General features: G+C 31.9%; 1 protein-coding gene and 1 long non-coding RNA gene across 2 annotated transcripts; both read right to left on the reverse strand.

Moving 5' to 3' along the window:
* Window positions 1-3,322: 3,322 nt before the first annotated feature.
* LOC127701768 (uncharacterized) lies at window positions 3,323-12,277 on the reverse strand. The gene is made up of 4 exons (XR_007982216.1): window positions 12,234-12,277; window positions 8,036-8,086; window positions 5,120-5,187; window positions 3,323-3,437 (listed from the first exon to the last, which is right to left on the reverse strand). It is a non-coding gene; the product is annotated as an uncharacterized LOC127701768 (long non-coding RNA).
* Window positions 12,278-12,413: 136 nt separating this feature from the next.
* On the reverse strand, window positions 12,414-22,958 carry LOC127701809 (uncharacterized). The gene is made up of 7 exons (XM_052205775.1): window positions 22,812-22,958; window positions 19,242-19,652; window positions 16,169-16,525; window positions 14,972-15,019; window positions 14,556-14,603; window positions 13,343-13,390; window positions 12,414-12,430 (listed from the first exon to the last, which is right to left on the reverse strand). Exons 2-7 carry the CDS (start codon window positions 19,456-19,458, stop codon window positions 12,414-12,416), a joined length of 735 nt encoding a protein of 244 aa, XP_052061735.1. The 5' UTR covers window positions 19,459-19,652; window positions 22,812-22,958.
* Between the last annotated feature and the right edge of the window lie 1,945 nt (window positions 22,959-24,903).

The raw sequence follows: 24,903 nt of genomic DNA on the forward strand, positions 1-24,903 counted from the left end.
GGCTAATTCGTGGCGGCCAGTTTTTATTGGTGGAGGAAGCCGGAGTGCCTGGAGAAAACCACCGACCTCCGATAGGAAAACTGACAATCCTAGTCAATTAAGATTGGAGTCGAGTGCACCCGCACGAGCGGGGTTCGAACTCACAACCTCAGTGTTGACTGGCTAGTGATTACAGTAGTAACTACTTAGACCACTCGGCCACCGAGGCCCCTTCGTATCACTTGAAATCAACGAATTAAACATCGTATAAATTATACACTTGATGATCTATTTATATTTAAAAACAATGGTAGGCATCAATTATTATGAAAACTGGGTCAAATACCAATTAGTAAATTACATGATATTTTCAAAGAGTGTTACGCAATCTCGTTCTTCAGCCCACTCTGAATATTCGAGTATAATTACAGCTTTTTGCTACCATAGGCTGTTCCCGCGTATCCATAAACGAAAGTTCATGAAGATCATAAACAGAATTTTCTGAAAATTAAATATATTAACAGAAGTATTGATTTCATCAACGTATCGTGCATATTTAATGACTCGACCATTCAAAACTTTATACCTCCCTATTTTGAGAACAAAAAACCACTTATCATTTCGTATACATACAGAAAAACCAGCAGAAGTTTAATCTTTAATTATACGTCTGTCACATCAGACGTCAATATAGAAAATAATACTCCTCTTACTTGAGACTGTGAATCGTCGAATTTTAGATATGATCCCTATGGCCATGTTATTACAGGGACCTCAATATCGTTCAAGACCGAGAGGTTACAAACTTTTTGAAAAAAGGACCAAAATATCGTCCTCTATCTTAAATAGATTGGAAACAGTGTCGTCAGGTCACAAAAGACGCTCTTTCATCGTGCTGGGAAAATCTTATAAAAAATCTCTTGATTCTTATTTAAATTAATGTATGAATGTTGTGGATATTCGAATATCACATTTTGAAAATAATTCAGAAATAAATAAAAGAGTACATAATACGCCGATTTCTAGAATAAGAAACAAACTTCAAGTACTTTCAAAGCGGTTTGTGTTTGTACCGACAAAGCAGCCAACATTGCGGTGGTGGTAAGCCGTAAATACTACACGGACATTCTTAATAATGAACTTTTAAATTCTTCTACATTCAAGTCCGTGCGCTCCACAGAGAGTCATATAGTAAACAAACATTTCATAACCACATCACAGCTTAAAGGTTACCTAAACAACACAAAAAACCAGTAAAATATCGTTTCATCGCGGCTTCTACTAAGTGTTCTATAACTAATCTTTCAGTGCTTTTAACTAGTTCCTTAACTACTATCAAAGAAATTATCATTAACTTTTATAATAAAATATATGTTGAATTAACTATTTTTGGACTGTAAAAAATGCTTTTGATGTTTTAGATAAATTACGTGCTTTTGACGGTCCTTTTGATTCTGTTGACAGTTTTGACTTTTCCACTCTTTACACTTCACTTTCACAAAAAATCTTATCACCCAAAAGGTTTCCTATTTAATTAAATGGCCGTTTGGTAAATCTGAATGCAAATATATTTGCTGCAACTCATTTAAAGCCTTCTTCTTTAATGGGAAAGGTAAATATGACAGATATACTTACTGGATGTGTGATAAGATGATTGAAGCTGTTTTCTCCTTGATAATATTTATGTACGTTTTGGCAATAAAGTTTATCGATAGGTTGTAGGTATTCCTATGAGCACCAATTGCGCCCCTTTAATAGCAGACTTGTTCTTGTACTGTTATGAATCACAGTTTATGACCAAACTCAGTAAAGACCTGTCTAAGTTGCATTTAATTGATAAATTCAACAACACTTACCGTCATCTAAGTGATATTTTTTCGTTACATAATCAAGAATTATCTAAATGTACTGCCGAAATATACCCAAAGGAACTTACTTTAAACAAATCAAATATAAACGGTAATAACTGTCCTTTCCTAGATTTAGATATTTCAGTTTTACACGGGAAACACTACACTAAAATTTACGACAAAAAGGAACAATTTTTCGTTCCCTATTGTAAATTTTCCTTTTTTGGACGGCGATGTTCCTTTAGCACCATTTACGGTGTTTATATATCACAACTCGTTCGCTATGCCCGTGTCTGTTGTGACGTTTTATATTTCAATGAACGTAATCTATGCATTACTGGTAAATTATCAGTCAGGGATTTCGTTACCACAAATTACTTAAAACCTTTACTAAATTCTTCCATAGATATAAAGATTTGGTTTTGAAGTTTGGTTGTACCTGTAGAAACTTATTTCAAACGGGATAGCATATCCTAATTTTTACGGAGATGTTGTTTACCGAGCCAGGAAATTTAGAAACGACCCGGGTAAACTTATCCTTATTCTAAAAAGGATACCAATTCAACACTGTAATTAGATCTTTGAATATTGTTTTAATTGATATTATTATTGATTTTGTTATCAGCAAAATAAAATCAAACTAAATATTATTTTTATAAACATATACACATTCATGGCTCTACAAACTGTCGATACCTTTATTTTGGCATTGCACAAGGTCATGTTTTTCTCTTGACTGATAATGAAGTCTTTACACTAAATCCATTGGATGTTTGATGTGTACTGATTGATATTTTAGTCTCAGATGCATGATTTTTTTAGTTGTTATTGGGTTTGAACTAGCTGTCAGTAACTGCATTCTCAGATCTGTACTTAGTGTCTTTTTGTTGTGGGGATGTATAAGTACCCTGCAACGCCCACTCTGTGTTTTTGTTAGATGTATTTCTATTTGTATCCATCTGATGAGTTAAGCCTTTTTCGACTAATTTTTATAGTTTGTTCTTATGTTGTACTGTTACACCACTGTCCCAAGTTAGGGGAGGGTTGGCGCCTTCAAACGAGTTTAACCCCGCCACATTCTTTATGTGCCTGTCCCAAGTCAGGAGCCTGTAATTCAGTGGTTGTCGTTTGTTGCTGTGTAACATATTTGTTTTTCGTTCATTTTGTACATAAATTACTAGCAGGCCGTTAGTTTTCTCGTTTGAATTGTTTTACATTTGTCATTTCGGGGCCTTTTATAGCTGACTATAGCTGAGGGCAATACGCTGACCTATGGTTGTTTATTTCTGTGCCATTTGATCTCATGTGGAGAATTGTCTCATTGGCAATCATACCACATCTACTTATTTTTATATTGTAGATTAAATATGTCAAGTTCGACATCGAAGTGAGAGAGAAGTGAGATTTCTACACAAAAGTGCTCAGAATTTATCTCATATTCTTTACTTAATATTTCTTTGAAAGGCTTGAAGAATTTTAATATGTTTGCAGATTTTTATTCAGATTGCAATTATCATATAATGATTGGATTTATATGGATGGACAAGTATTGACACATTCAATTCAGCTTTTATTCGGAGCAGACTTGACACAGTTGTAACCAGTTTCCTGGAGAGAAAAAAACAAGACATATAATACTTAAGCTATTTACTATCTTCATTAGGCATACTTACTCTTTAATGAAAATGTTTTTATGAAATTGTCATAATGGAAATAAAAATTCTTCCACAGCGTCGAGTGTAATACGATACTTTTCCTCTCGAGACGGTTAACATTTTAAAAGGGAGGGCCAAATTGGCCCTTAAATGAAATGTATTTGATATATCTAGGACTTTCAGAATTAGGTGTTGAATATGTAAGTTATAATAAAACAATGCTGTTGTCGTTTAAAATATACCTTTTTTCATCAGTTATACAGCAATGCAATGATAGTCCATGCACTCAGAAAAATGGCAAACTTTTGCAAAATGTTGACTATTTGACTTGTACATCCTGAGACATAATATATAGCACAACCGTCGCCAAAAGATATTTTAACAGTAAGTGTATTTGTGTTTAACTGGTCAGATAGAAAACAATCATTTTGGGCGATCTTTGTGCTCTGTGTTAATGAACCCAAAATGTTGTCACAATTAGCCTATTTTTGATAAGCACTGACCTATCTAGCTAATGACATCAAGTTAAAAACGTCGCACTCAAATTGTGACACCAGGCAATGTTTCGTGTTGGTTAATTAACAGGCCAAATAAGCCCAAAAATGTACATTGTCCTTCAAAATAAATAACATGTTATAATTTTTTATTACGTCCGAATCCCTTTTCTGGAGTAACCTTCACCAGAAACGCTCACAGCTGAATATTTGAATGTCAAGGATGTATAAGAACCGAAACAGTAGAAGGGCTATATTACCAAGAAGGAACTTAAAATAATAATCACATCCAAAGTAAACTTTGCTTGAGGGAGTTGAAACCTTAATTTCGTAATAAATTCCAGGCAATTTACGAAACGTTTATTATAAATCATGTCAATACCGCAAAAATGATAATTGAGCTGATGATACCCATGGGGACTGACAGTTCACCAGCAGCGTAATGGACCCAGTGCTATAGAAAAATTAAAATAGCACTTTAAATTTTCATGTGTCCGAAGCGCACACTTTTATTTTGGGGACACACTTTTCACTAAGTTGCAAAAAAATTGTATTAATTCAAGCAAGACGTCATCAAGTATGGTCGCAATTTTCGTAGCAAAATCAGAAGAAATAAGAATTGACGTCATAATTGAATTTGGACCAAAGAAAATCTGAGATCAAGTGAATCACACGTTGAGTATTAATGAAAGTAATCAATCGTTCGGGGAAAGTACAAATCGGCTAAGATAAAGAACAGTAAATTCAGAAATTAGAAAAGGTATATCGGTTAAAAGTAAGATGAAGTAAAGGAAAAGTGCGTCGGATGCATAACATTACAAAGCGTTATTTTCAATTTCAGTCATGAAATTAGTATCGTTTGATCTATCAGTAATTATTTTAATAAAGAACTTCAACCAGATATTAGATTCAATTTTCTCTGTAAAGAGATTTGATAACCACACTTATATACAGTAAATATTTCAATGGCACAAATCACAAATATAATTGGTATTGTCAATTAAAAAACTCTTTCTCTAAGCCGAAACATGTGTTTTGTAAATTCTGTCACCATTTGTTGAATATTGCCAGGAATAAATCATGTTATTTCAATATGAATAATACTTGTTTATGAATTTATGCTGCTTAAAAATAAACAAACCTTTTAAAAACTCCATCCATTGACCAACAAGTACAGGCATTCAACCAAAACAATCAAAACGGTCCTTTCTAATAAACAAATAAATAAAAGTGCGAAAATGAGTAAATCAAATCGTCAGAATTTAGGAGGCGTAACGAAATAAAGACAATTTATAGTTAGAATACACATTTAAAACATTTGGCTTTATTCTATTTGCAGCGGAATAAGAATAAAATTATGTATTTTGTTTTGGTTTTTAGGGCCAATGATTATAATGCTGTTATTTATATAAGCAGTCAGTGGTAGGACTTCTGTGATGGGCTCACACCTAACAACAACAGGAAAACAATATCTAGCATGTTATTAACAATGTACATTAGTTCTTAACGTTCATGATTTTCTTGTTTAGTGGTTTTAGTATTTAAAGTATTTTTTACAATTTCAAAAGTATAGTATATATCTCAAGTCGATATATAGTAAACAGGCTACAAACCTAAATCTCACATGTGAGCTTTTCAAGTTGACTACATAACAATATATGTACACATATACACAAAAGTCAGGCAGACAACACAATTTTAAACATATGATACATGGAAAAGAGTAAATGTCAAATAATAGTTTGAACTGCATTTAAGGGAGTACGTGTATTAGATATGGTTTAATCAACCATTTTCTATATAAGGAAATGCTTGTACCAAGTCAGGACAGTTGTTTTCCACTCGTTTGATGTGTTTAAGCTTTTGATTTTGCCATTTGTTTAGGGACTTTCGGTTTTGAATTTTCCTTGGAGTTCGGTATTTTTGTAATTTTATTTCTTTTTATTTTCGTATTGTCATACATACATCCTATGAGTTATATACTAATGTAGAAGAATAATATAAAATATAAAATATCATTATATGTTTCTTAATTCTGTATTTTTTGGTTCTTAAACAGATAATATACTTTGCAATTGTTTCATGCTAGGTTATCATTGGACGATTTTAGTTACATTTATTGAGCTTAAGTTCTTTGGTTTATAATTAACCCAAGTGCACTGGGCTTTTGGTTCAGAGCTAACCTGATAAAGATATTCTTTAAAAAATGTGTCCGTGCACTAAAATGGGTATGATACGTTGAAATATTGAAATTACAACATCTAACAAAGAAAAGCATAAAAGTAGTTATTAACAAAAATACCGCTCTCCAAGGTAGATTAAAAACAGTTGTAATATAATCTCGCGTTGAAGGTTACAATGAAGACAAAGGTTTAAATTCATATTAATTGAATAATCTCCCAAGGGTATCACCAGCCAGTAGTCAGCATTTTTGTTTTGACATATCATTGATGTGGTCATATCTATAAATTAACTGTTTATAAACATTTTAATAGTTCGAACTACTAGTGTTTTCGACCCCAGGAATATATTACATGAGCTGTATTTGGCAAAACCTTTCAGACTTTTTGGTCCTCAATGCTTTCAACTTCGTACTTTATCTGGCCTTTTAATTTTTTGATTCCAGTGGCACTAATGAGTCTTTTATAGACGAAACGCGCGTCTGGCTTTCAAAATTAAAAGCCTGGTATCTTTGATGATGATGTTTTTTTGTAGAATAACTGGGTCGATGCAGCTTCTGGTGGAGGTTTCCTTCCATAAGATATCACCAGCCCAGCTGACAGCACTTCTGTGTTGAGACGACATTTCATTGACGTGGTCATATTTATAAATTAACTGTCAACAAAACTTTGAATTGTTCGAAATACTAGTGTTTTCTACTCAAGGAAAAGATTGCTTTTGCTGCATTTGACCAAACCTTTCGGAATTTGGGTCCTCAATGTTCTTCAACTTCGTACTTATTTTGGCTTTTTAATTTGTTTGATTCGAACGTCACTGATGGGTCTTTTGTAGACAAAACGTGCGTATGGCGTATAAAATTATAAGTCTGTTATCTTTGATGATTTTTGGTTTCATGAGGACAATTTCTGCTATCCACCCGCTACTATTTTGTTCAAAAATAAAGATTGGATTTATAGTTGTTTTAGATAAGCACTAACAGTAAGAAGTAGAAGGTTAATTCGACCTTACACTCTAAGTATCGATAATAAACTGATGTCAAGACAACATCAATATTTTGATGTTGCAAAAGTACTAAAATTGTATTTAACATTAATGAACACATGAATTGTTTACTTTCCTGTGTGTAGATAAATAAATTCCTGAAAAGGTCCAATATTTTGCAATGTTTTGTTTTCTCTGTATATGCTATATCAAATGAATACAGATATAATTGTACGACAACTGTAAAATGACCGATACTGCTAACAGTACTAATATCTTGTTTTATCAGTTTATTTTAATTGGTTTATTTATAGCTAAAAGAGCAGATAGAATTTTCTTATAACTGGCAAAATGTAGATGTGACCATGATTATTTCACTAAAAATATCATAAAAAGTATGGGTTATCGTGCTATTTTTTAAACTACAAGTAGTGCAAAATTGCCTAATTTGCATAGATTATTCATGAAAGAACACTTTTTGGGCATATAAAGAAATCTGCTAGATAGAATTTTAAAATAAAGTATTAGAAGATAGGTTTTATAGTGTGCTTTAGGAAAATAAAATGAAAAAATGGTGTCACCGAACTTGTTTTCTTGCTACAAGTAACATTCCTTGAAAAACAAGTCTACTATTAGCGTTTTCTCTCCTGAAATGGTTAGGTTGAAAAATTGATTGGAACAAAAACAATAATTTGGTATTTGGTAAAACAGTGTAAATAATGCAATAAATCACTATTTTTCAGTTTTAAGCAAAGAACTAGATCGATTGTGCACTGCTTTGTAACAATGGCGGTATACAGTTCATCTACCTTACAATCTTACTAGCAAGAAACAACTTTTATCTTATATTATCATATACTTGTTCCTATATTTAGTATTCAAATATTATTTTTACCTATTGCCTTTAAAATTTGACCTTATGACGTCCTATCACCTGAAGCTGAATCTGTAAAAAAAAAAATATTTGCCAATATAAAAATAAGGAGATGAGGTATTGTGGATTCATTAATATTCGTTGGATACCAATTTTCGTTGATTTCGAGGGAACATGGGAACCACGAATTTAAATGTTCAACGAATAACAAATTTTCTAAAGTAATGTATGCAGACTTTGACAAAACCACGAAATTAAATATCCACGAATATACAAGTTTTCCTCAAACCACGAAAATTGGTACCCACGAAAATAAATGAATCCACAGTATATAAAACCAACAGTAGTATACCGCTATTCGAAATTCATCAATCGATTGAGAAAAAAAAATCCGGGTTACAAACTAAAACTGAGGGAAACACATCAAATACAAGAACAACGACACAACAGAAACACAACACTAAAATGCAACACACATAGAAACGAACTATAATAAAACAATGGCCATTTTCCTGACTTGGTACATGACATTTAATGATTGCCAATGAGACAACTATCCAGCAAAGTTCAAATAAAATTGATGTAAGCAATTATAGGCAACCGTACGACCTTCAACAATGAGAAAAATCCATACCGTATAGTCGGCTATAAAAGGCCATAACATGAAAAATATTTAACAATTCAATTGAGAAAACTAACGGCCTAATTTATAACAAAAAAATTAACGGAAAACATATATGACAGACATGAACCAACGACAACCACTGAACTACAGGCTCCTGAATTGGGACAGGCACAAATAGAATGTGGCGGGATTCAACATGTTTGTGAGCGCTCAACCCTCTCTTTAACCTGGGACAGTGGTATGACAGCACAACATAAGAACAAACTATATGACAGTTGAAAAAGGCTTAATTCATCAGATCGATACAAAACAGAAAAACATCAAACATAAACACAGACCGAAAGTGGCATGGTATTTATCCATCCTTCATCCCTAACAACAAAAAGGACACGTACAGATCTAAGAGTACTCGCAGTAACTGAAAGCTAGTTCAAAGCCAATAACAACTAATAAAAAAAATCATGTATCTAAGACTAAAATATCAATCAGTACACATTCAATATCCAATGGATTTAGTGTACAGACGCCATTAACAGTAAAGAGAAAAACATGATCTTGTGGAATGCCAAAATAAAGGTATCGACACATGGTAGTACCGTTAAAGTGCATATGTGTATAACAAAACTATTGGTATGATTTTAATTTACTGATAATTAAATCTATATTTATACCAACAAAAACTATATCCAAAGATCTAATTACAATGTTGAATTGGTAATCTTTTAGAATAAGTTTATTTAAAGGATCGATAAGTTTACGCGGATCGTATATAAATTTCCGGGCTCGGTAAACATCATCACCGTAAAATTCAGAATGGGCTATTCCGTCTGAAATAAGTTTTTTTTACAGGTACAGCCAAACTTGCAAACCAAATCTTTGTATCTATGGAAGAATTTAGTAAAGGTTTTAAGTAATTTGTGGTAACGAAATCCCTGACTTAATAATTTACCAGGAATACATAGATTACGTTCATTGAAATCCAGAACGTCAATACAGACACGGGCATAACGAACGAGTTGGGATATATAAACACCGTAAGATGATGCCAGAGGAACATCACCGTCCAAAAAAGGGAAAATAAACAATAGGGAAAGAAAAATCATCCCTTTTGTCGTAAATTTTAGTGTAGAGTTTCCTGTGTAAAACTGAAATATCTAAATCCAGGAAAGGACACTTGTTGCTGTTAATATTTGATTTATTTAAAGCAAGTTGCTGTGTGTAAATTTCGGCAGTATATTTAGAGAATTCTTGATTATTAAATATTTTATCATTTATATAAAAATATCATCAAGATAACGGTAAGTGTTGTTGAATTTATCAATTAAATGGAATTAAGACGGGTCTTTACTGAGTCTGGCCATAAACTGTGATCTATAACAGTACAGGAGCAAGTCTGCTGGTAAAGGGGAACAATTGGTGCCCATAGGGAAACCTACAATCTGTCGATAAACTGTATTGCCAAAACGTACATAAATGTTGTCAAGGAGAAAATGTATGACTTTAATCATCTCATCACACCTCCAGTAAGTATATCTATCAATTTTACCTTTCTTGTTTGAGAAAAAGGCTTTATATGAGTTGCAGCAAATACATTTGCAATTAGATTTATCGAACGACCATTTAATCAAATAGGAAAACCTTTGTTTGATAACATTGCGTGGAAGTGTAGTGTAAAGAGTGGAAAAGTCAAAACTGTCAACCGAATCAAATGGATCTTTAAAAGCACGCAATTTATCTAAATCATCCAAAGAATGGTTTACACTCCAAAAAAGGTTAATTCCACTATTTTTATATGTTTTATTATAAAAAATAATGATCAATTCTTTGATAATAGTTAAGGAACTCGTTAAAAGCACTGAAAGTGAGCTGGTGTTGTGACATGATTATTTACTATATGACTCTCTGTGGAGCGCACAGACTTGAATGTAGTTGAATGTTTAATTTCATTCTTAAAGACTTCCGTGTAGTATTTACGTCATACCACCACCAAACTGTAGGCTGCTTTGTCGGCCGGTACGAACACAAAACGCGTTGCGAGTACTTGAATTTTGTTTTTAATCCTAGAAAGGGATGTATTACTTATTCTTTTGTTTATTTCTAAATTATTTTTGAAATGTGATATGCGAATATCAACAATATTCAGACATTTATTCAAATATGAATCAAGTGACTTTTTGTCAGATTTCTCCCGTTTACACCATTTTTTACAATATGATGAAACAGCATATTTAATAACCTGACAACACTCTTCCCAATTTATTTTCGACGGTGGACGATATTTTGGTCCTTTTTTCAGAAAGTTTACAACCTCTCGGTCTTGGGAGATATTCAGGTCCCTGTAATTACATGATTATAGGGATCATATCTAAACGTTGATGTTTCACAGTCTCACGTCGAAGGAGCATTATTATCTATACTGACGTCTGATGTAACTGACGTATAATTAAAAATTAAACTTCTACTGGGTTTTTATACAAATAAGAAATTATTGGTGGCTCTATGTTATGAAAATATGGAGGTATAAAGTTTTGAACGGTAGAGTTATGAAAAATACTAGACAAATTGATAAAATCAATACCTCTATTAATGTATTTTACTTTTGATGAAATACTTTTTATGATCTTCAGGTTTGTCAATTTGAGGGAACAGTCTTTGGTGACAGAAGGCTGTAATAATTCATGTACACTCATATTTTGGTATTTGACCCAGTTTACATAATAATTTATGTCTACCATTGTTTTTGAATATAGATAAAAAATCATCAAGTGTAAAATTAGAACGATGTTTATTTCGTTGATTGCGGTTAATGCGTTTGCCATGAGACCTCTGATTGCATTATCTTTTATCAACAATAGTCATGATATCAATAGAGGAAGTTTTAGATATGTTCCCTTGGCCCAGTATATTGTCATTTAGACCTAGGGATACGCTGTCTGTAGTCATTTAATCAAAGACAGTTCGCAAAGTTTACGGGAATCTTCAAACTGTTTATGTGATTGTCCTGGTTGTTTCTGGACGGTTTGAAGTGGTTGGAATCTTATTAATTTCTTATTTTGTTTGTGTTTTACTTAATGTTGGTAAATTAAACTTTTGAATTTCTTAGGTCTGGAAGTATTTATTTTCAATACGAATGGATACGATTAAGGTAGATACGGGTACACAACCCGAGACAACTATCTAATAGCAGAGCAGAATCAAAAGGAGGTTTCTAGAGATTGTTATTCTACAATATACAAGTGTCTTTACAATATGGTAAGTATACATCGCTTTGCTGCAGAACAAGTTATAAAAAATTAAAATTTGGAAAAAGAAAATGAAGTTAATGTAATGTTTGCAGTAAAATGAAGAATACTTTTAATAACTATCTTCAATCACATTTTACACAGTATAAGTGTCAAATAAATTTTGAAGAACGTTATTCAAGGCAATACTTTGTTTCAAATTCTTTTGTTTATTTGACATTTATTGCTTTGCAATTATTCAGCTGATTTGAGACATTGTATATCCTAAAATAATTTCTGATAAATTATCATATGTGATTATACAGATGATAGAAATTTTGCTTGATATTAGAAATGAACAATAATACCATACCTTTTGTTTTTGCAGACGTCAAAGAAGTGGATTGTTGTGACACTGAATCTGGTAAAAGAAATATATTATAGGATTAAACACATTTTTCTAGAGGTTATTAATATGTAACATTCTGTAAACCGGGGCGATCGGGGCGCTTAACTCACATACTGAATAAAAACCTGGAGTTTGTGACCCAGTTTACGCATCAATAACATCTAGAAAAAAAAAATGATTAATTTTTACAATTCTTCATCAAAACAATTGCAATTATTTATTTATTCATCCATAGGCTTCTATTTACCGCAAAATACACAGTTGAAATGTCGTAACTAAGGAGTTAGTCACCATATTGACCTTCTGATATTCATAAATGATCAATTAATACAACAAAATCGAAAATGAAAACAAAAACAAACACTTACCTTTAAAATAACATTTTAATGAGACATTATCCAAACAAGCGTACAAATAACGTAACGGAATAATTTCCAGTTTGAGAGTTTTCATTCGTATTACGTCATGTTTTGCAATGACGTTTATGCTCTACTACCATTTATGTAATTTTGCGGAATTTTATTCTGTTTAATTTTATACATTTTCCCAAGCTCTAATGCATAATTTCTTTTTATAAAGCATTACAATAGAAATAACAGTCTAAATTTTTTTCTAATTCAATTTCAATCATCTTTGAACGCCATGATCAATGCATGATTTTTACTCATGAATAGATCAAAGTGAAATTGACATAGTGTGTACATAGGTTACGAAAAAAGTTGCGGCAACATAGTCTATCGAAGTGTAAACCATGGGAAAAATTTCTTACGAACTAACTACTTGTAGATATGCAAATCATATAAGAAATTTTCTAAGATATTTCTATCTTATATGAACAATAACTTCAATACATTGATAAGAATGTAACTATGGACGCAAATGTATAATGTGATTTCTATGAAACGGGTCTATGTGTTTTATAAGGGTATTTAAACATGACATTCAAAGAACTTCGCTGAATTGATATACATGTCACATGGAAGCTGCAAACAAATTACTAGTAGTTTAGCATATGTGATAACACAGATGTTAGAAATTTTTATTGATATTAGAAATGATCAAAAATAATATACCTCTTGTTTCCGCAGTCGTTATAGAAGTAGACTGTAGTGACACTAAATCTGTTAAAAGACAATGGTTAAAGTATTCCTAGAATATATTAACAATAACTGCGATACATTGATAAGAATTTACTGTGGTAGCAAATCCATGATGTGATTCAAGAGTTTTCATGAAATTGGTTTATGTATTTTGAAGGGTATTCTTACAGGAAAGTAAAGGACTTCGGTAGATTTATAATCATAAGAATGTTACTGTGGAACTCCATTAATGTCGATATATTTTATATATGATAACACTGGTTTTAGCTACATGAGAATGTATGTCCTGTAACTGATAACTGATAACATATTATATTATTGTAAAACTGGCTGCATATGATAGAAATAGCAATAGCATACCTGTTGTTTCTACTGAAGTTAAACTAGTGGACTGTATTGGCACTGATTATGTTTAAAGAAATATATTTAAGGATTTTTTTAATATGATATGGTCCAAGAACCTCGTTACTCTTATGAACAATAGAAATTTACTGTAGTTAATATTCCTTATAAATGATATCAATAATTCATGTTATTTGTTTGTGTATTTTGAATAGTCAGAACACAAACATCAGGAACTATAACTGATGATATTTATCTAACTGGCAAACATCTCATAGTTTGTTATTAAATAGGAGCATTTTGGTCTCCTTATATATTTGTTGGTCAAAATAACTATCTTAAATTGTTTACTATAACATAAGACATACTTTGTTATTGTGTAAGGAAATTTTCTTTCAAACTCCTTTTGTTCCTTTTGTTTAAATTATATAGTTTACACATTTCATGCAAAGATCTTATGATGTTCAGTTCATTATTTAATACTCTCTGAAGTGGTCAGAAAAAAACAATTTTGGAACATCAACTCAAAATTAAAATATTTGAATGGAAAAAATTGTTCCTAAGACATTTTGATATCAAATATATTCCTTAACAACAGTAGCACGCTGCTGCCAATCTTATTGAGTCCAGACTGTTTCATTTCTTACATATCCTTCAACATTAAGACGAACACTAACAATGTCTTGAAAACCAGTTGATGTACTTTTGGAGAGTATGATGCGAGTTACACCACCCCACCTTGGTACATTGGAAGAACTACATCCAAACTTAAGTTTTTATTATATGTGATAATACAGATAATAGAAATTTTTATTGATATAAGAAATGATCAACAATAGCATACCTCTTATTTCCACAGACTTTAACGAAGTGGACGGTAGTGACACTGTGTCTGTTAAAAGACAATGGTTAAAGATATTCCTACAATATATTAACAATGACTGTGATGCATTGATACGAATTTACTGTGGAGGCAAATCCATGATGCGGTTTAAGAATTTTCATGAAATTGGTTTATGTATTTTACAAGGCTATTCTTACAGGAAAGTAAAGTACTTCGGTAGATTTATGATCATAAGAATGTTACTGTGGAATGAACTCCATTAATGTCGATATATTTTATATATGATAACACTGGTTTTAGCTACATGATAATGTATGTCCTGTAACAGATAACTGATAGCATATTATATTATGATAAAACTGGCTGCATATGATAGACATTTTGCAGGAAAACAGAAATAATCAACAATAGCATACCTGTTGTTTCTACTGAAGTTAAAGTAGTGGACTGTATTGGCACTGAATCTGTTTAAATAAAAAAGGAAAATGACAAAAATATCGAACTCCAAGGAAAATTCAAAGCAGAAAGTCCCTTAACAAATGGCGAAATCAAAAGATCAACACATCAAACGAATAGTAAACAACTGTTTATGACTTGGTAAAGAAAGATATTTAAGGATTTTTTAATATGATACGGCTTATTGAACATTTTGGTCCCCTAAAATATTTTTTGGTCTAAATAACTTTCTTAAATTGTTAACCATAACAAAAGACTTTGTTATTGTTTAGGGACATTTCAAACTCCTTTTTTTCCTTTTGTTTAAATTATATAATTCACACATTTCATGCGAAGATCTTATGATATTCAGTTCAATATTTAATACTCTCTTAAGTAATCAAAACATAAATTATAGGGACATTAAATCTAAATTTGAAATATTTGAATTGGTAAAATTGTTCCTAAAAAGTCTAGACATTAAATATGCTAGTCATCTGCTTTTTCGCTATATTTAGATAAGTCATGGATCTATAGGAACAATGGGAAATATATATAATTCTACTCATGATTTCTAAAGGATCATTAATTATCAGTACTATAATAGGTAAAGTTGTTAAAGTACAAAGTTTGTAAAAAATAAAATTTATTCCTGTTGTTTGATATAGATCAGTTTGCATGGATCTATTGTAAACAATTCTGGGGTTAGTCTATTTGAAATTCATTGATTATGTATATTAAACAGGTTGATTTATTTGGACATTTTGTACCTTTGCAAGTAAATATCAAAGTTGGGAACAGGACATTTGAATCTAGATTTGACCTGTTAACAGACTGATAAAATATAAGTATACTTACACGCTGGTTGAAAGTCAACAAAACAAAAATATCGCAAATTAAATATGAATCAATAATCAAATGATTTCTGTCAAAGATGTCTTGCATGAGCAAAATTCTGAGAACATAGAAGAGGGGAGGTTTTTCAAAATATTTAATTTACGAACACTAATTGATTCAAGTAACAGATCATCTAATTTTGACTGCAACTATGTGATTTGGGCAACAGATGATGACAGACTAACTTTAAGTTTCATTGATCGAAAGAGAAGGATTGTGTATGATTGATAACTTTACAAGAATACCTTTATCTATTGTTCGTTATTGTGTTTAATACGTACACCTGTATATTACAATATTGGATGCAATTGTTTTGGAAAATCCACATGGCAAAAATGAATCGCCACTTTCACATCTGAATTCAGTATATCTATAATCGGCAGATACATTGTATCTCAATGTAGACGTTTGACTATTCTGGCAGCCTAGCTGAACCAACATTCCCTGGTCATAGTCTTCGGCATTTGGCCAACCATTGAAGTTAAACATATCACCTCTCCTGTAACACCATCTTAATACCCCGACATGATTTCTTCCTACTGTTCCTGTACAACTCAACTCAATCAATGTATTAGGTCTAAAAGATGCTTCCATTTCTGGTTTTGGACTGACCTGAATCTGATTGATCGTGGCTTCAACTAAAACAAATATTGTATTTGTTTTTTTCTCCATTAAGAATTGGATTAACGAAACCCATTTTAGTGAATTTTCAATGTTTTCAATATATATTTATATTATATGAAATCTCCAGGTCACTCTAAGGCAGATATGGACCGACTGACTATCACTACAATTGACCACAAGACGTCATGGTCCAGAGAGGAGAAAGTCACTCGGGAAAGATTTTGGATACGAACGTTGAAAACTTTGGCACCAAATGGGATCAACGAAAGGAGGAATTTAAAATCAAGCAGTACTAGATGTGTTACTTAATTTTAAAATATATAACTGCGCACTCTCGCCAGTTGTAAATACTTAATTTGTATCTAGTTCACAAGATTATAGAATACTCAAACTCTAAACTTTCCATCATTTGTTTTAAATTAATTTTTTTGAAGTTCTAGATCCGTGAATTGTAACTTTAATTTTTCTACAAACGATGTTCGGTGTTTAATTTGTATGATGGCCAAGATATTTGAAATTATCATAGTAATAAACACCAGCTGCTGATACCGACGAAGGATATTTGTTATCCGAAAAATTTATTGAATTTTTTATTTTTTGTTTCATATTTTTTATCATTGTTTTGTTGTTGTTGTCCACTTTTTTAGACGTATAATTTATTTATTTACTGTGTACAGTATCGTTCTCTATAACGATCCTACACCCTCTTAAGAATGATTGTTGACTACCATCTAGACGTTCTATATAAATTATATAATGCTTATTTAAAAGCAAAAAACACAAAATATATCAATGATGCAAAATTCTTATATCAGCAATCAAAGCCGGGCTCCAAAGTTATTGTGAAACTGCCTATTCTAGAGGAAGCGTAAATCAGTTGTGGATACTAAAAAATTCCAAAGATCTTTTAGAGTACATACAATCTAAGACTCTCTCATCTTGCAATAGTATTAACACATTTGACTTTTCTACACTTTACACAAGTATTCCCCATTCCAAACTAAAAGACAAATTGAAAGAGTTGGTATTACTTTGTTTCATAAAAAAGAATGGCGAACGTAGATACAAGTATCTTGTCTTGAGGAGGGATAAATCCTACTTTGTAAAGAATTACTCTGATTCAAACAAAAAATTCTCTGAAACTGACATTATCAAGATGCTTTATTTCTTGATTGACAACATATTTGTTACGTTTGGAGGACGTGTTTTCAGCAGACTGTCGGAATTCAAATGGGAACCAATTGTGCCCCTTTTCTTGCCGACTTGTTATTTAATAATTATGAGGCTGACTTCAAACAGGAACTTCTTAGGAAGAAAAATAAGAAGTTAGCAATATCCTTTAACTTTACGTTCCGCTATATAGATGATGTTCTATCACTAAATAATACAAAATTTGGTGACTATGTTGAACGAATCTATCCCATCAAACTAGAGATAAAAGAGGGACGAAAGATACCAGACGGACAGTCAAACTCATAGATCGAAAACAAACTGACAACGCCATGGCCAAAAATAAAAAGACAAAGAGACAAATAATAGTACAGATGACACAACAAAGAAAACTAAAGACTAAGCAACACGAACCCCACCAAAAACTGGGGGTGATCTCATGTGCTCCGGAAGGGTAAGCAGATCCTGCTCCAAATGTGGCACCCGTCGTATAGCTATTCAAGTATTTACATTTTTATTTAGTTTGAGCGTTCCTGCTGAAGGTAAATTCAGAAAAGCGCTTCGGACGGACCAAATTTTCATATATATATATCACATTGTTACGTAACATGCTATTTATGCTTTTGATAAATGATATACTACACTTGTGTTGTTCAACCAATGCGTTTGGTATTTATATTTATCTGATTATGTTTTTTATAAACTCCAATGTTTTTTTTAAGAAGGATCAAAATGTTCCGGTGGTTGTTTTGCATATAAATTTGTACTGATTTGGTCTCGGCATTGAACAAGATCATGTCTACCTGCACTGTTTATGATAATCTACTATGAAGAAGAACCACTTATACTGGAGGAAAGATGGTATGATCTCATATCAGTAAATTAAGTACATTTAGCCGGGTTTTATTGACTTTATGCATTTTTAAAAATGGTATAGGGTATTACTGTTTTGTATGTATGTATGTTATTTTAATCGATTATAAAGTAATTTTAGTGTTAAGTGTCTGTTCTTTTATGTACCTTTTTTTAAGTGCACTGTTATATTACAGATTAAAAAGGGAAGCATGAATATCTAAGAAAACAACTTTCCGAAGACATTAACATTGTCTGTGGTTGTCTAATGTCATCTTATTGTATATTTCTGTTATTGGGAGAGTTTGTTGTTGATGTCAGAGCTTTAATAGTTTCTATTAAATTATTTGACTATAGTTTTAGCATTTAGGTTATTTAGACATTGCCATCCTGCTTATACAGCTGCTTATTGTTAAAGATTTGTATTTATATTTCTAATGGGTATTTTGTTACATACATTTGTGTTGAATTGCTGTATCATTGACGTATACTCTATCAAATCTGAATAAGTCTCAGTTCATAAGTAATCTGGATCTTACAATGCCTTTACTCGATTAATTGAATCAAATAGCTCCAAATACTAAGGGGTTTTCCTCCTTAGTTTGATCTCCAAAAAAGTATAATATAAAATCTCAGACCAACCATGATAAGCAACTTGGTTAGAAAGTTGTCTATCATACCCCTTATCTTCTTTATTTAATGGTATACCTTTAAATTGTACAGTCCCAATTATATCTATCTCTATTGGCTGGTTAATAGATGAGGTACCACTTACTTTACAGCGATATGTTCCTTCATCTGAACATAAAACGTTATCGGCTTGGATGTCAAACTCTAGTCCAGCAGAAGTGCTAAGTGGATGCACATATTCCTTAATAACAGTAGCACGCTGCTGCAAACCTGATTGAGTCCAGACTGTTTTCATTTCTTATAAAAAATTAAGAAGAACACTAACGATGTTATGAAAACCAGTTGATGTATTTTTGGAGAGTATGATGTGAGTTACACCACCCCACCTTGGTACATTGGAAGGACTACATTCAAACGTAAGTTTGTCTTGCTGAAAAAGTACTGTCCGCGGTAGTGTCATGGAGACATCTTGGCAAGATACAATATCATCTGGAAAAGAAATCGGAATGGCTTTGACTTTTTATCTTCATTGTAAGATAAAATACACAACACTCTTTTGAAATTGAAATTATTAATCAATTTGCATTTTCCACACTGGTAAACAATTAAACGTCGTAATTACCAAACAAACGTATTATACTAATCTCAGGGAGAAACGCGTAGTTTTTCCTAGAATAAACTTCTTCAGTTGTTTTACACAAATACACGATAACGGTCACATTTGGCTCTGATTACAAGTGCTTAAAGTGAAATAAATTGGCCCAGGTTAGAAGTGGTCTTAACTTGGTTATAAAGAGGAACAAAGCTGTAGTAGGAAGAAGAAGAACGAAGAGTTTAAATTTCGAGAAAACGATACGTTAAACTGGATTCCTAAATTTTGTTTTCAAAGAAAAAAAACACTTAAAAATACATTTTAATTTCTTCAAACTGACATTCAGTTAAAAGTCATAATCTTAATTTTATTTTTTGTTAATATTTGGTTCATCCATCTAACACAACATACTCAAAGTTTTCATTCTTTGAAAATGCGAAAACAATATTGGAGACATCGGAGGTCAAAATAAAGGTCGTTTGCACAACGTGTTCACTTTACCTTTAGTCCTTAAATTAATATAATCATTAGATAGTACTGAGTATACAAATGACTTTTGTAAATAATATCTTCTACCAATACGCTTCCTTGTCATTATAATTTCTTCCAACAGAATTAAGCATATAATACAGAAGCATCAACTAATTTCTGGGTATGTAATAAATTAATAGATAAGTTATGTTGACGTTTGTTTTTGTAGCAGTTCAGTGTTTATGTTGTTCCGTTGTTTTCCTCTTAAAGTTGATGTGTTTCCCTCGGTTTTGGTTTGTTACCCGGATTTGTTTCAGTTAAATCGATTTATGATTATTGAACAGCGGTATACTTATGTTGCCTTTATTTATAATTGCCAACAAAATACAACTCCTTACTAAAAAACAGAACGACAACTATATACATAACTACGTATAAAAACTCATCAAAGATACCAGGCTTATAATCGTGTACGCCAGTAGCGCGTTTGGGTCCTCAATGCTTTTCGTATTATATTTGGCCTTTTTACTTTTTATGATTCCAGCGTTACTGGTAAGTCTTTTGTAGACGAAACGCGCAGCTGGCGTACACAATTGTAAGCCTGGTATCTACGACGAGTGTATTTGTCTACAAAAGACTCACCAGTGAGGCTCGAAAAGTTAAAAAGTCAAATAAAGTATGAAATTGTAGAGTATTGAGGACCCAAATTCTGGAAGGCTTGCCAAATACAGCTAAGGTCATCTATTCCGGGGCAGAAAATCCTGAGAAATTCAAAGAAAACAAAGTTTTTTGTTTACAGTAAATTTATAAATATGACTATATCAATGTTAATAATTGGATCACCAAATGAACTTCAACAATTAGCAAAATCGATATCATATATAAAGCTATTAAAGGCCTCGAGATTAAAAATGCGAAACAATTAAAAAAACATAATGGACCTGATCTCAGCTAAGAATATTATAACGAAAAACGGTTATGTCAGATTACTACCAACGACAACTGCTGGACTTCTACCTTCGGAAAGGTACTCAAAAAATGTGGCATGTTAAACATGTTTGCGAGCACTCAAAATTCCTATATTCCTTCAAAACAAATCGAATTAACAATTGTTTTTGACAAAAGACACATAAGGACAAAGTTTGTAAAATAATATAATTTGATTTTCTTTATGTCAACCCAAAAACCTGACACCCCGAGATGTGTTCTACGACAAGAAAACCTTCAATTATGCATTATCTGAATGATACACCGTCAAAAAAATATTGTTTTTATAAAGAATTGCAAAATTTAGCATCCTATTTTACCGACCACACTAAAGTGGGATATTCCTTTCTAATGCGTTCAGGTTTTAATACGCCCTACGGCTCATTTAGAATGTGAAATAAAACTCACTAATTAATCTAGATATAAACCTTAGAAATTATTATCCATACACAATAAAAATATTACTGTAACTGCATGAAGTAAGACACAAATGAATTGTTACCATCTGATAACGGTGTATGAAAAATACAAGACACTTTGTAAGTAATTTATTGTACCAACTTAGTTTATGGAAAGGGGGAGGTGCTATGTTTTTTTTTGTCTATTTGTAATGACATTTTATCGCGGAAAAATTATAATTCTTTCAACAATTTTAATTGAATCGAATGAAATATTCAGAATGATTTTCTTTTGAATAGTAATACATTTTTAACAGATAATCAGGATATAATTATATACCCTCCCCCCACCCGACCTCATTGTGAGGTACGTGAATGTTATTCAATAGAATATCAGAATATTTCATTAGTTAATCATTTGATAGAGTAAAAGGTATACATAAATATAAAAAAGTTAAGAACTGACACGAAGGGGGCACGAAATCGTGATACATGTACATGTTACACGAAAACGAATATCAATAAATGTAGGTCACAGTATGATTTCCTATTCAGTGTGTATCGTCTTGAACATGCATGAAATATTTGCCACTGAACGTTAAGTAACCATCAATCAAGCAACCTATTCAGTGTGAATCAATAAGATTTTCAAAATCTTACACACGAATATGTTAAATCTGGCATTATTTTAAAGTGTTATGAAAGTTTTACATGAAATCTCTGAAATCGATTACAAAGACAATTAAGGTTACAAACAATCACTGAGGGATTTACATGAACTCCAGAAGGAAATATCAACTTATTTTTGGGGTTGTTATAACGAGCATATGTATGTTAAGATAAAACGATGACTTGCTATAATTTCATAATAATAATAGACGGCAAGATGTTTCTTCTATTACTAGCATTTTATAATTTTTCATTTCTTCGTAAGTATCTTTTCCCCAATTCAGGCAATTTTTATATTTCCTTTTTGATAAAGCCATTGTCATTTTCGAAGAACTTGTTATAGATCTTATCCCCAATCTAATGACAATCAAAAATGGAATGTTTTTCATTGGTCCACGCTTACTTGTAACAGGTCTATGGATAAGCAGTGAACACAAGACATAGAACATTGACAGAATGAATACGTGTAAATGTTAAATGTTTTTGTATAATTAAAAAGCACACAACTAAATAGGAATCAACTTTACTTACAGTATATTTGCCTATATATTAATATAACTCCAGTTAAAATGAAATTGGGAAAATACATTTTTACGTAAATTCAATCTAAATATTTGCTACTAAAACTTCCTCTTTCTGGTATATAAAATACGCAAATGCCTATGACTAACAACAGGTATTTCCATAGTAGTAGTATGAGATGTGAATCATCAAAAACGTAGAAAAATATTTAAATGTGAAATAATCAACTTTTATAACAGGTAGTACCACTGTGTATCATCACACCCGGATATATAAGTAAAGAAACAATGAAAGCAAAAAGTATCTATTCTATTTCCCGTACTATTCGCGGTACAATTTATCCGAATCGCCGTACAATTTATCTGATTTTCTTACATAAAGTTCTCTGTGAAAACAATAGTTTATTTCGAAATGCAGTGTTGATCAAGCTTAAATATGAAATAACTTTGCTTTACAAAAACGTCAAATAAAATTGAGAATGGAAATGGAGAATGTGTCAAAGAGACAACAACCCGACCATAAAAGAGACAACAGCCGAAGGCCACCAATGGGTCTTCAATGCAGCGAGAAACTCCCGCACCCTGAGGCGTCCTTCAGCTGGCCCCTAAACAAATATGTATACTAGTTCAGTGATAATGGACGTCATACTAAACTCCAAATTATACACAAGAAACTAAAATTAAAAATCATACAAGACTAGCAAAGGCCAGAGGCTCCTGACTTGGGACAGACGCAAAAATGCGGCGGGGTTAAACATGTTTTTTGAGATCTCAACCCTCCCCATATACCTCTAGCCAATGTAGAAAAACAAACGTACAACAGTACGCACAGTAAAACTCAGTTTAAGAGAAGTCCGAGTCCGATGTCAGAATAGGAAACAAAAGAAAATAAACAAAATGACAATAATACATAAATAACAACAGACTACTAGCAGTAACTGACATGCCAGCTCCAGACCTCAATTAAACTGATTGAAAGATTATGTCTTCATCATATGAATATCAGGCACAATCCCTCCTGTTAGGGGTTAAGTATTATACCATCATAAAATATATGAGAAGATCATTACCCGTGTCATGCCAACAACTGGTTTTAGAATAAATATGTTTAATTCCGATGCAAAGACCCTATAAGTGAATCAATATTAAAGCCAAAATATGCAATATTTAATGACCTGACAACAGTATCGTAACTCTATCCCTTTTTAATAAGTCTGTTTAAAGGTTTTGTTAGCTTTTGAGGTGAATACTGACAGTTTTGTGCTTTGTAAAGAATATTACCATAAAAGATTGAATGTGAAATACCCGAACGTATAAGATGTCTGCATGTTGAGTTATATTTACGAATGATGTCCTTATACCGATGATAAAATTTAGTAAATGTTTTGACTAGTTTATGATATCGAAAACCCTGGTGTAATAATTTTTCAGTAATACATAAATTTCTTTCGCTAAAATCTAATACGTTGTTACATACACGAGCGAATCGTACAAGTTGAGATATATAAACACCATAAGATGGTGACAAGGGAACGTCACCATCTAAAAATGGATAATTAACGATAGGAAATGAAAAATGAATAGTTGAAGGATAAATGTGTTCTTAACTTGTCACATGCTTCTTTGAACAGGTACAAACGGTCCGATTCTGATGATTTGGAGATAGAGAAAGCCAATTCAGGATCATAAACAGCCCTAAATAGTAGCTACATTTGTTTATTCCACCGCTTCGAGGATACCTTTGTCCGGTGGTGATGCTACACAGTGAGTACAGCGATACCAACACTAGCGGCAAAGAAGAACGGAAAAGGTTTGATAAGCGAAATAAAAATAATTGTCTCTGAAATTGCAAAATAGTTATATCTAATTAATTCTTTCAGTAATGTTTCAATATGGTTAATTTTCTCTGTCTTGACAATGTAAAACAGAAAAATATTAAAACATCAATCACATATTATATGCTGATCAACACATTTTGTGTTATACATGTAGTAAATAATGCGTTGTCGATTTTTTTTTTATATCAGCTGATAATTTATTTGTAACAAAACATAAAAAATATCTCGTTATGAATGATGTGTCATGCGTTTATTGAGATTCGT

Source organism: Mytilus californianus, unplaced genomic scaffold (assembly GCF_021869535.1).
Source record: "Mytilus californianus isolate M0D057914Y unplaced genomic scaffold, xbMytCali1.0.p SCAF_5, whole genome shotgun sequence".
NCBI classification, from domain to species: domain Eukaryota; kingdom Metazoa; phylum Mollusca; class Bivalvia; order Mytilida; family Mytilidae; genus Mytilus; species Mytilus californianus.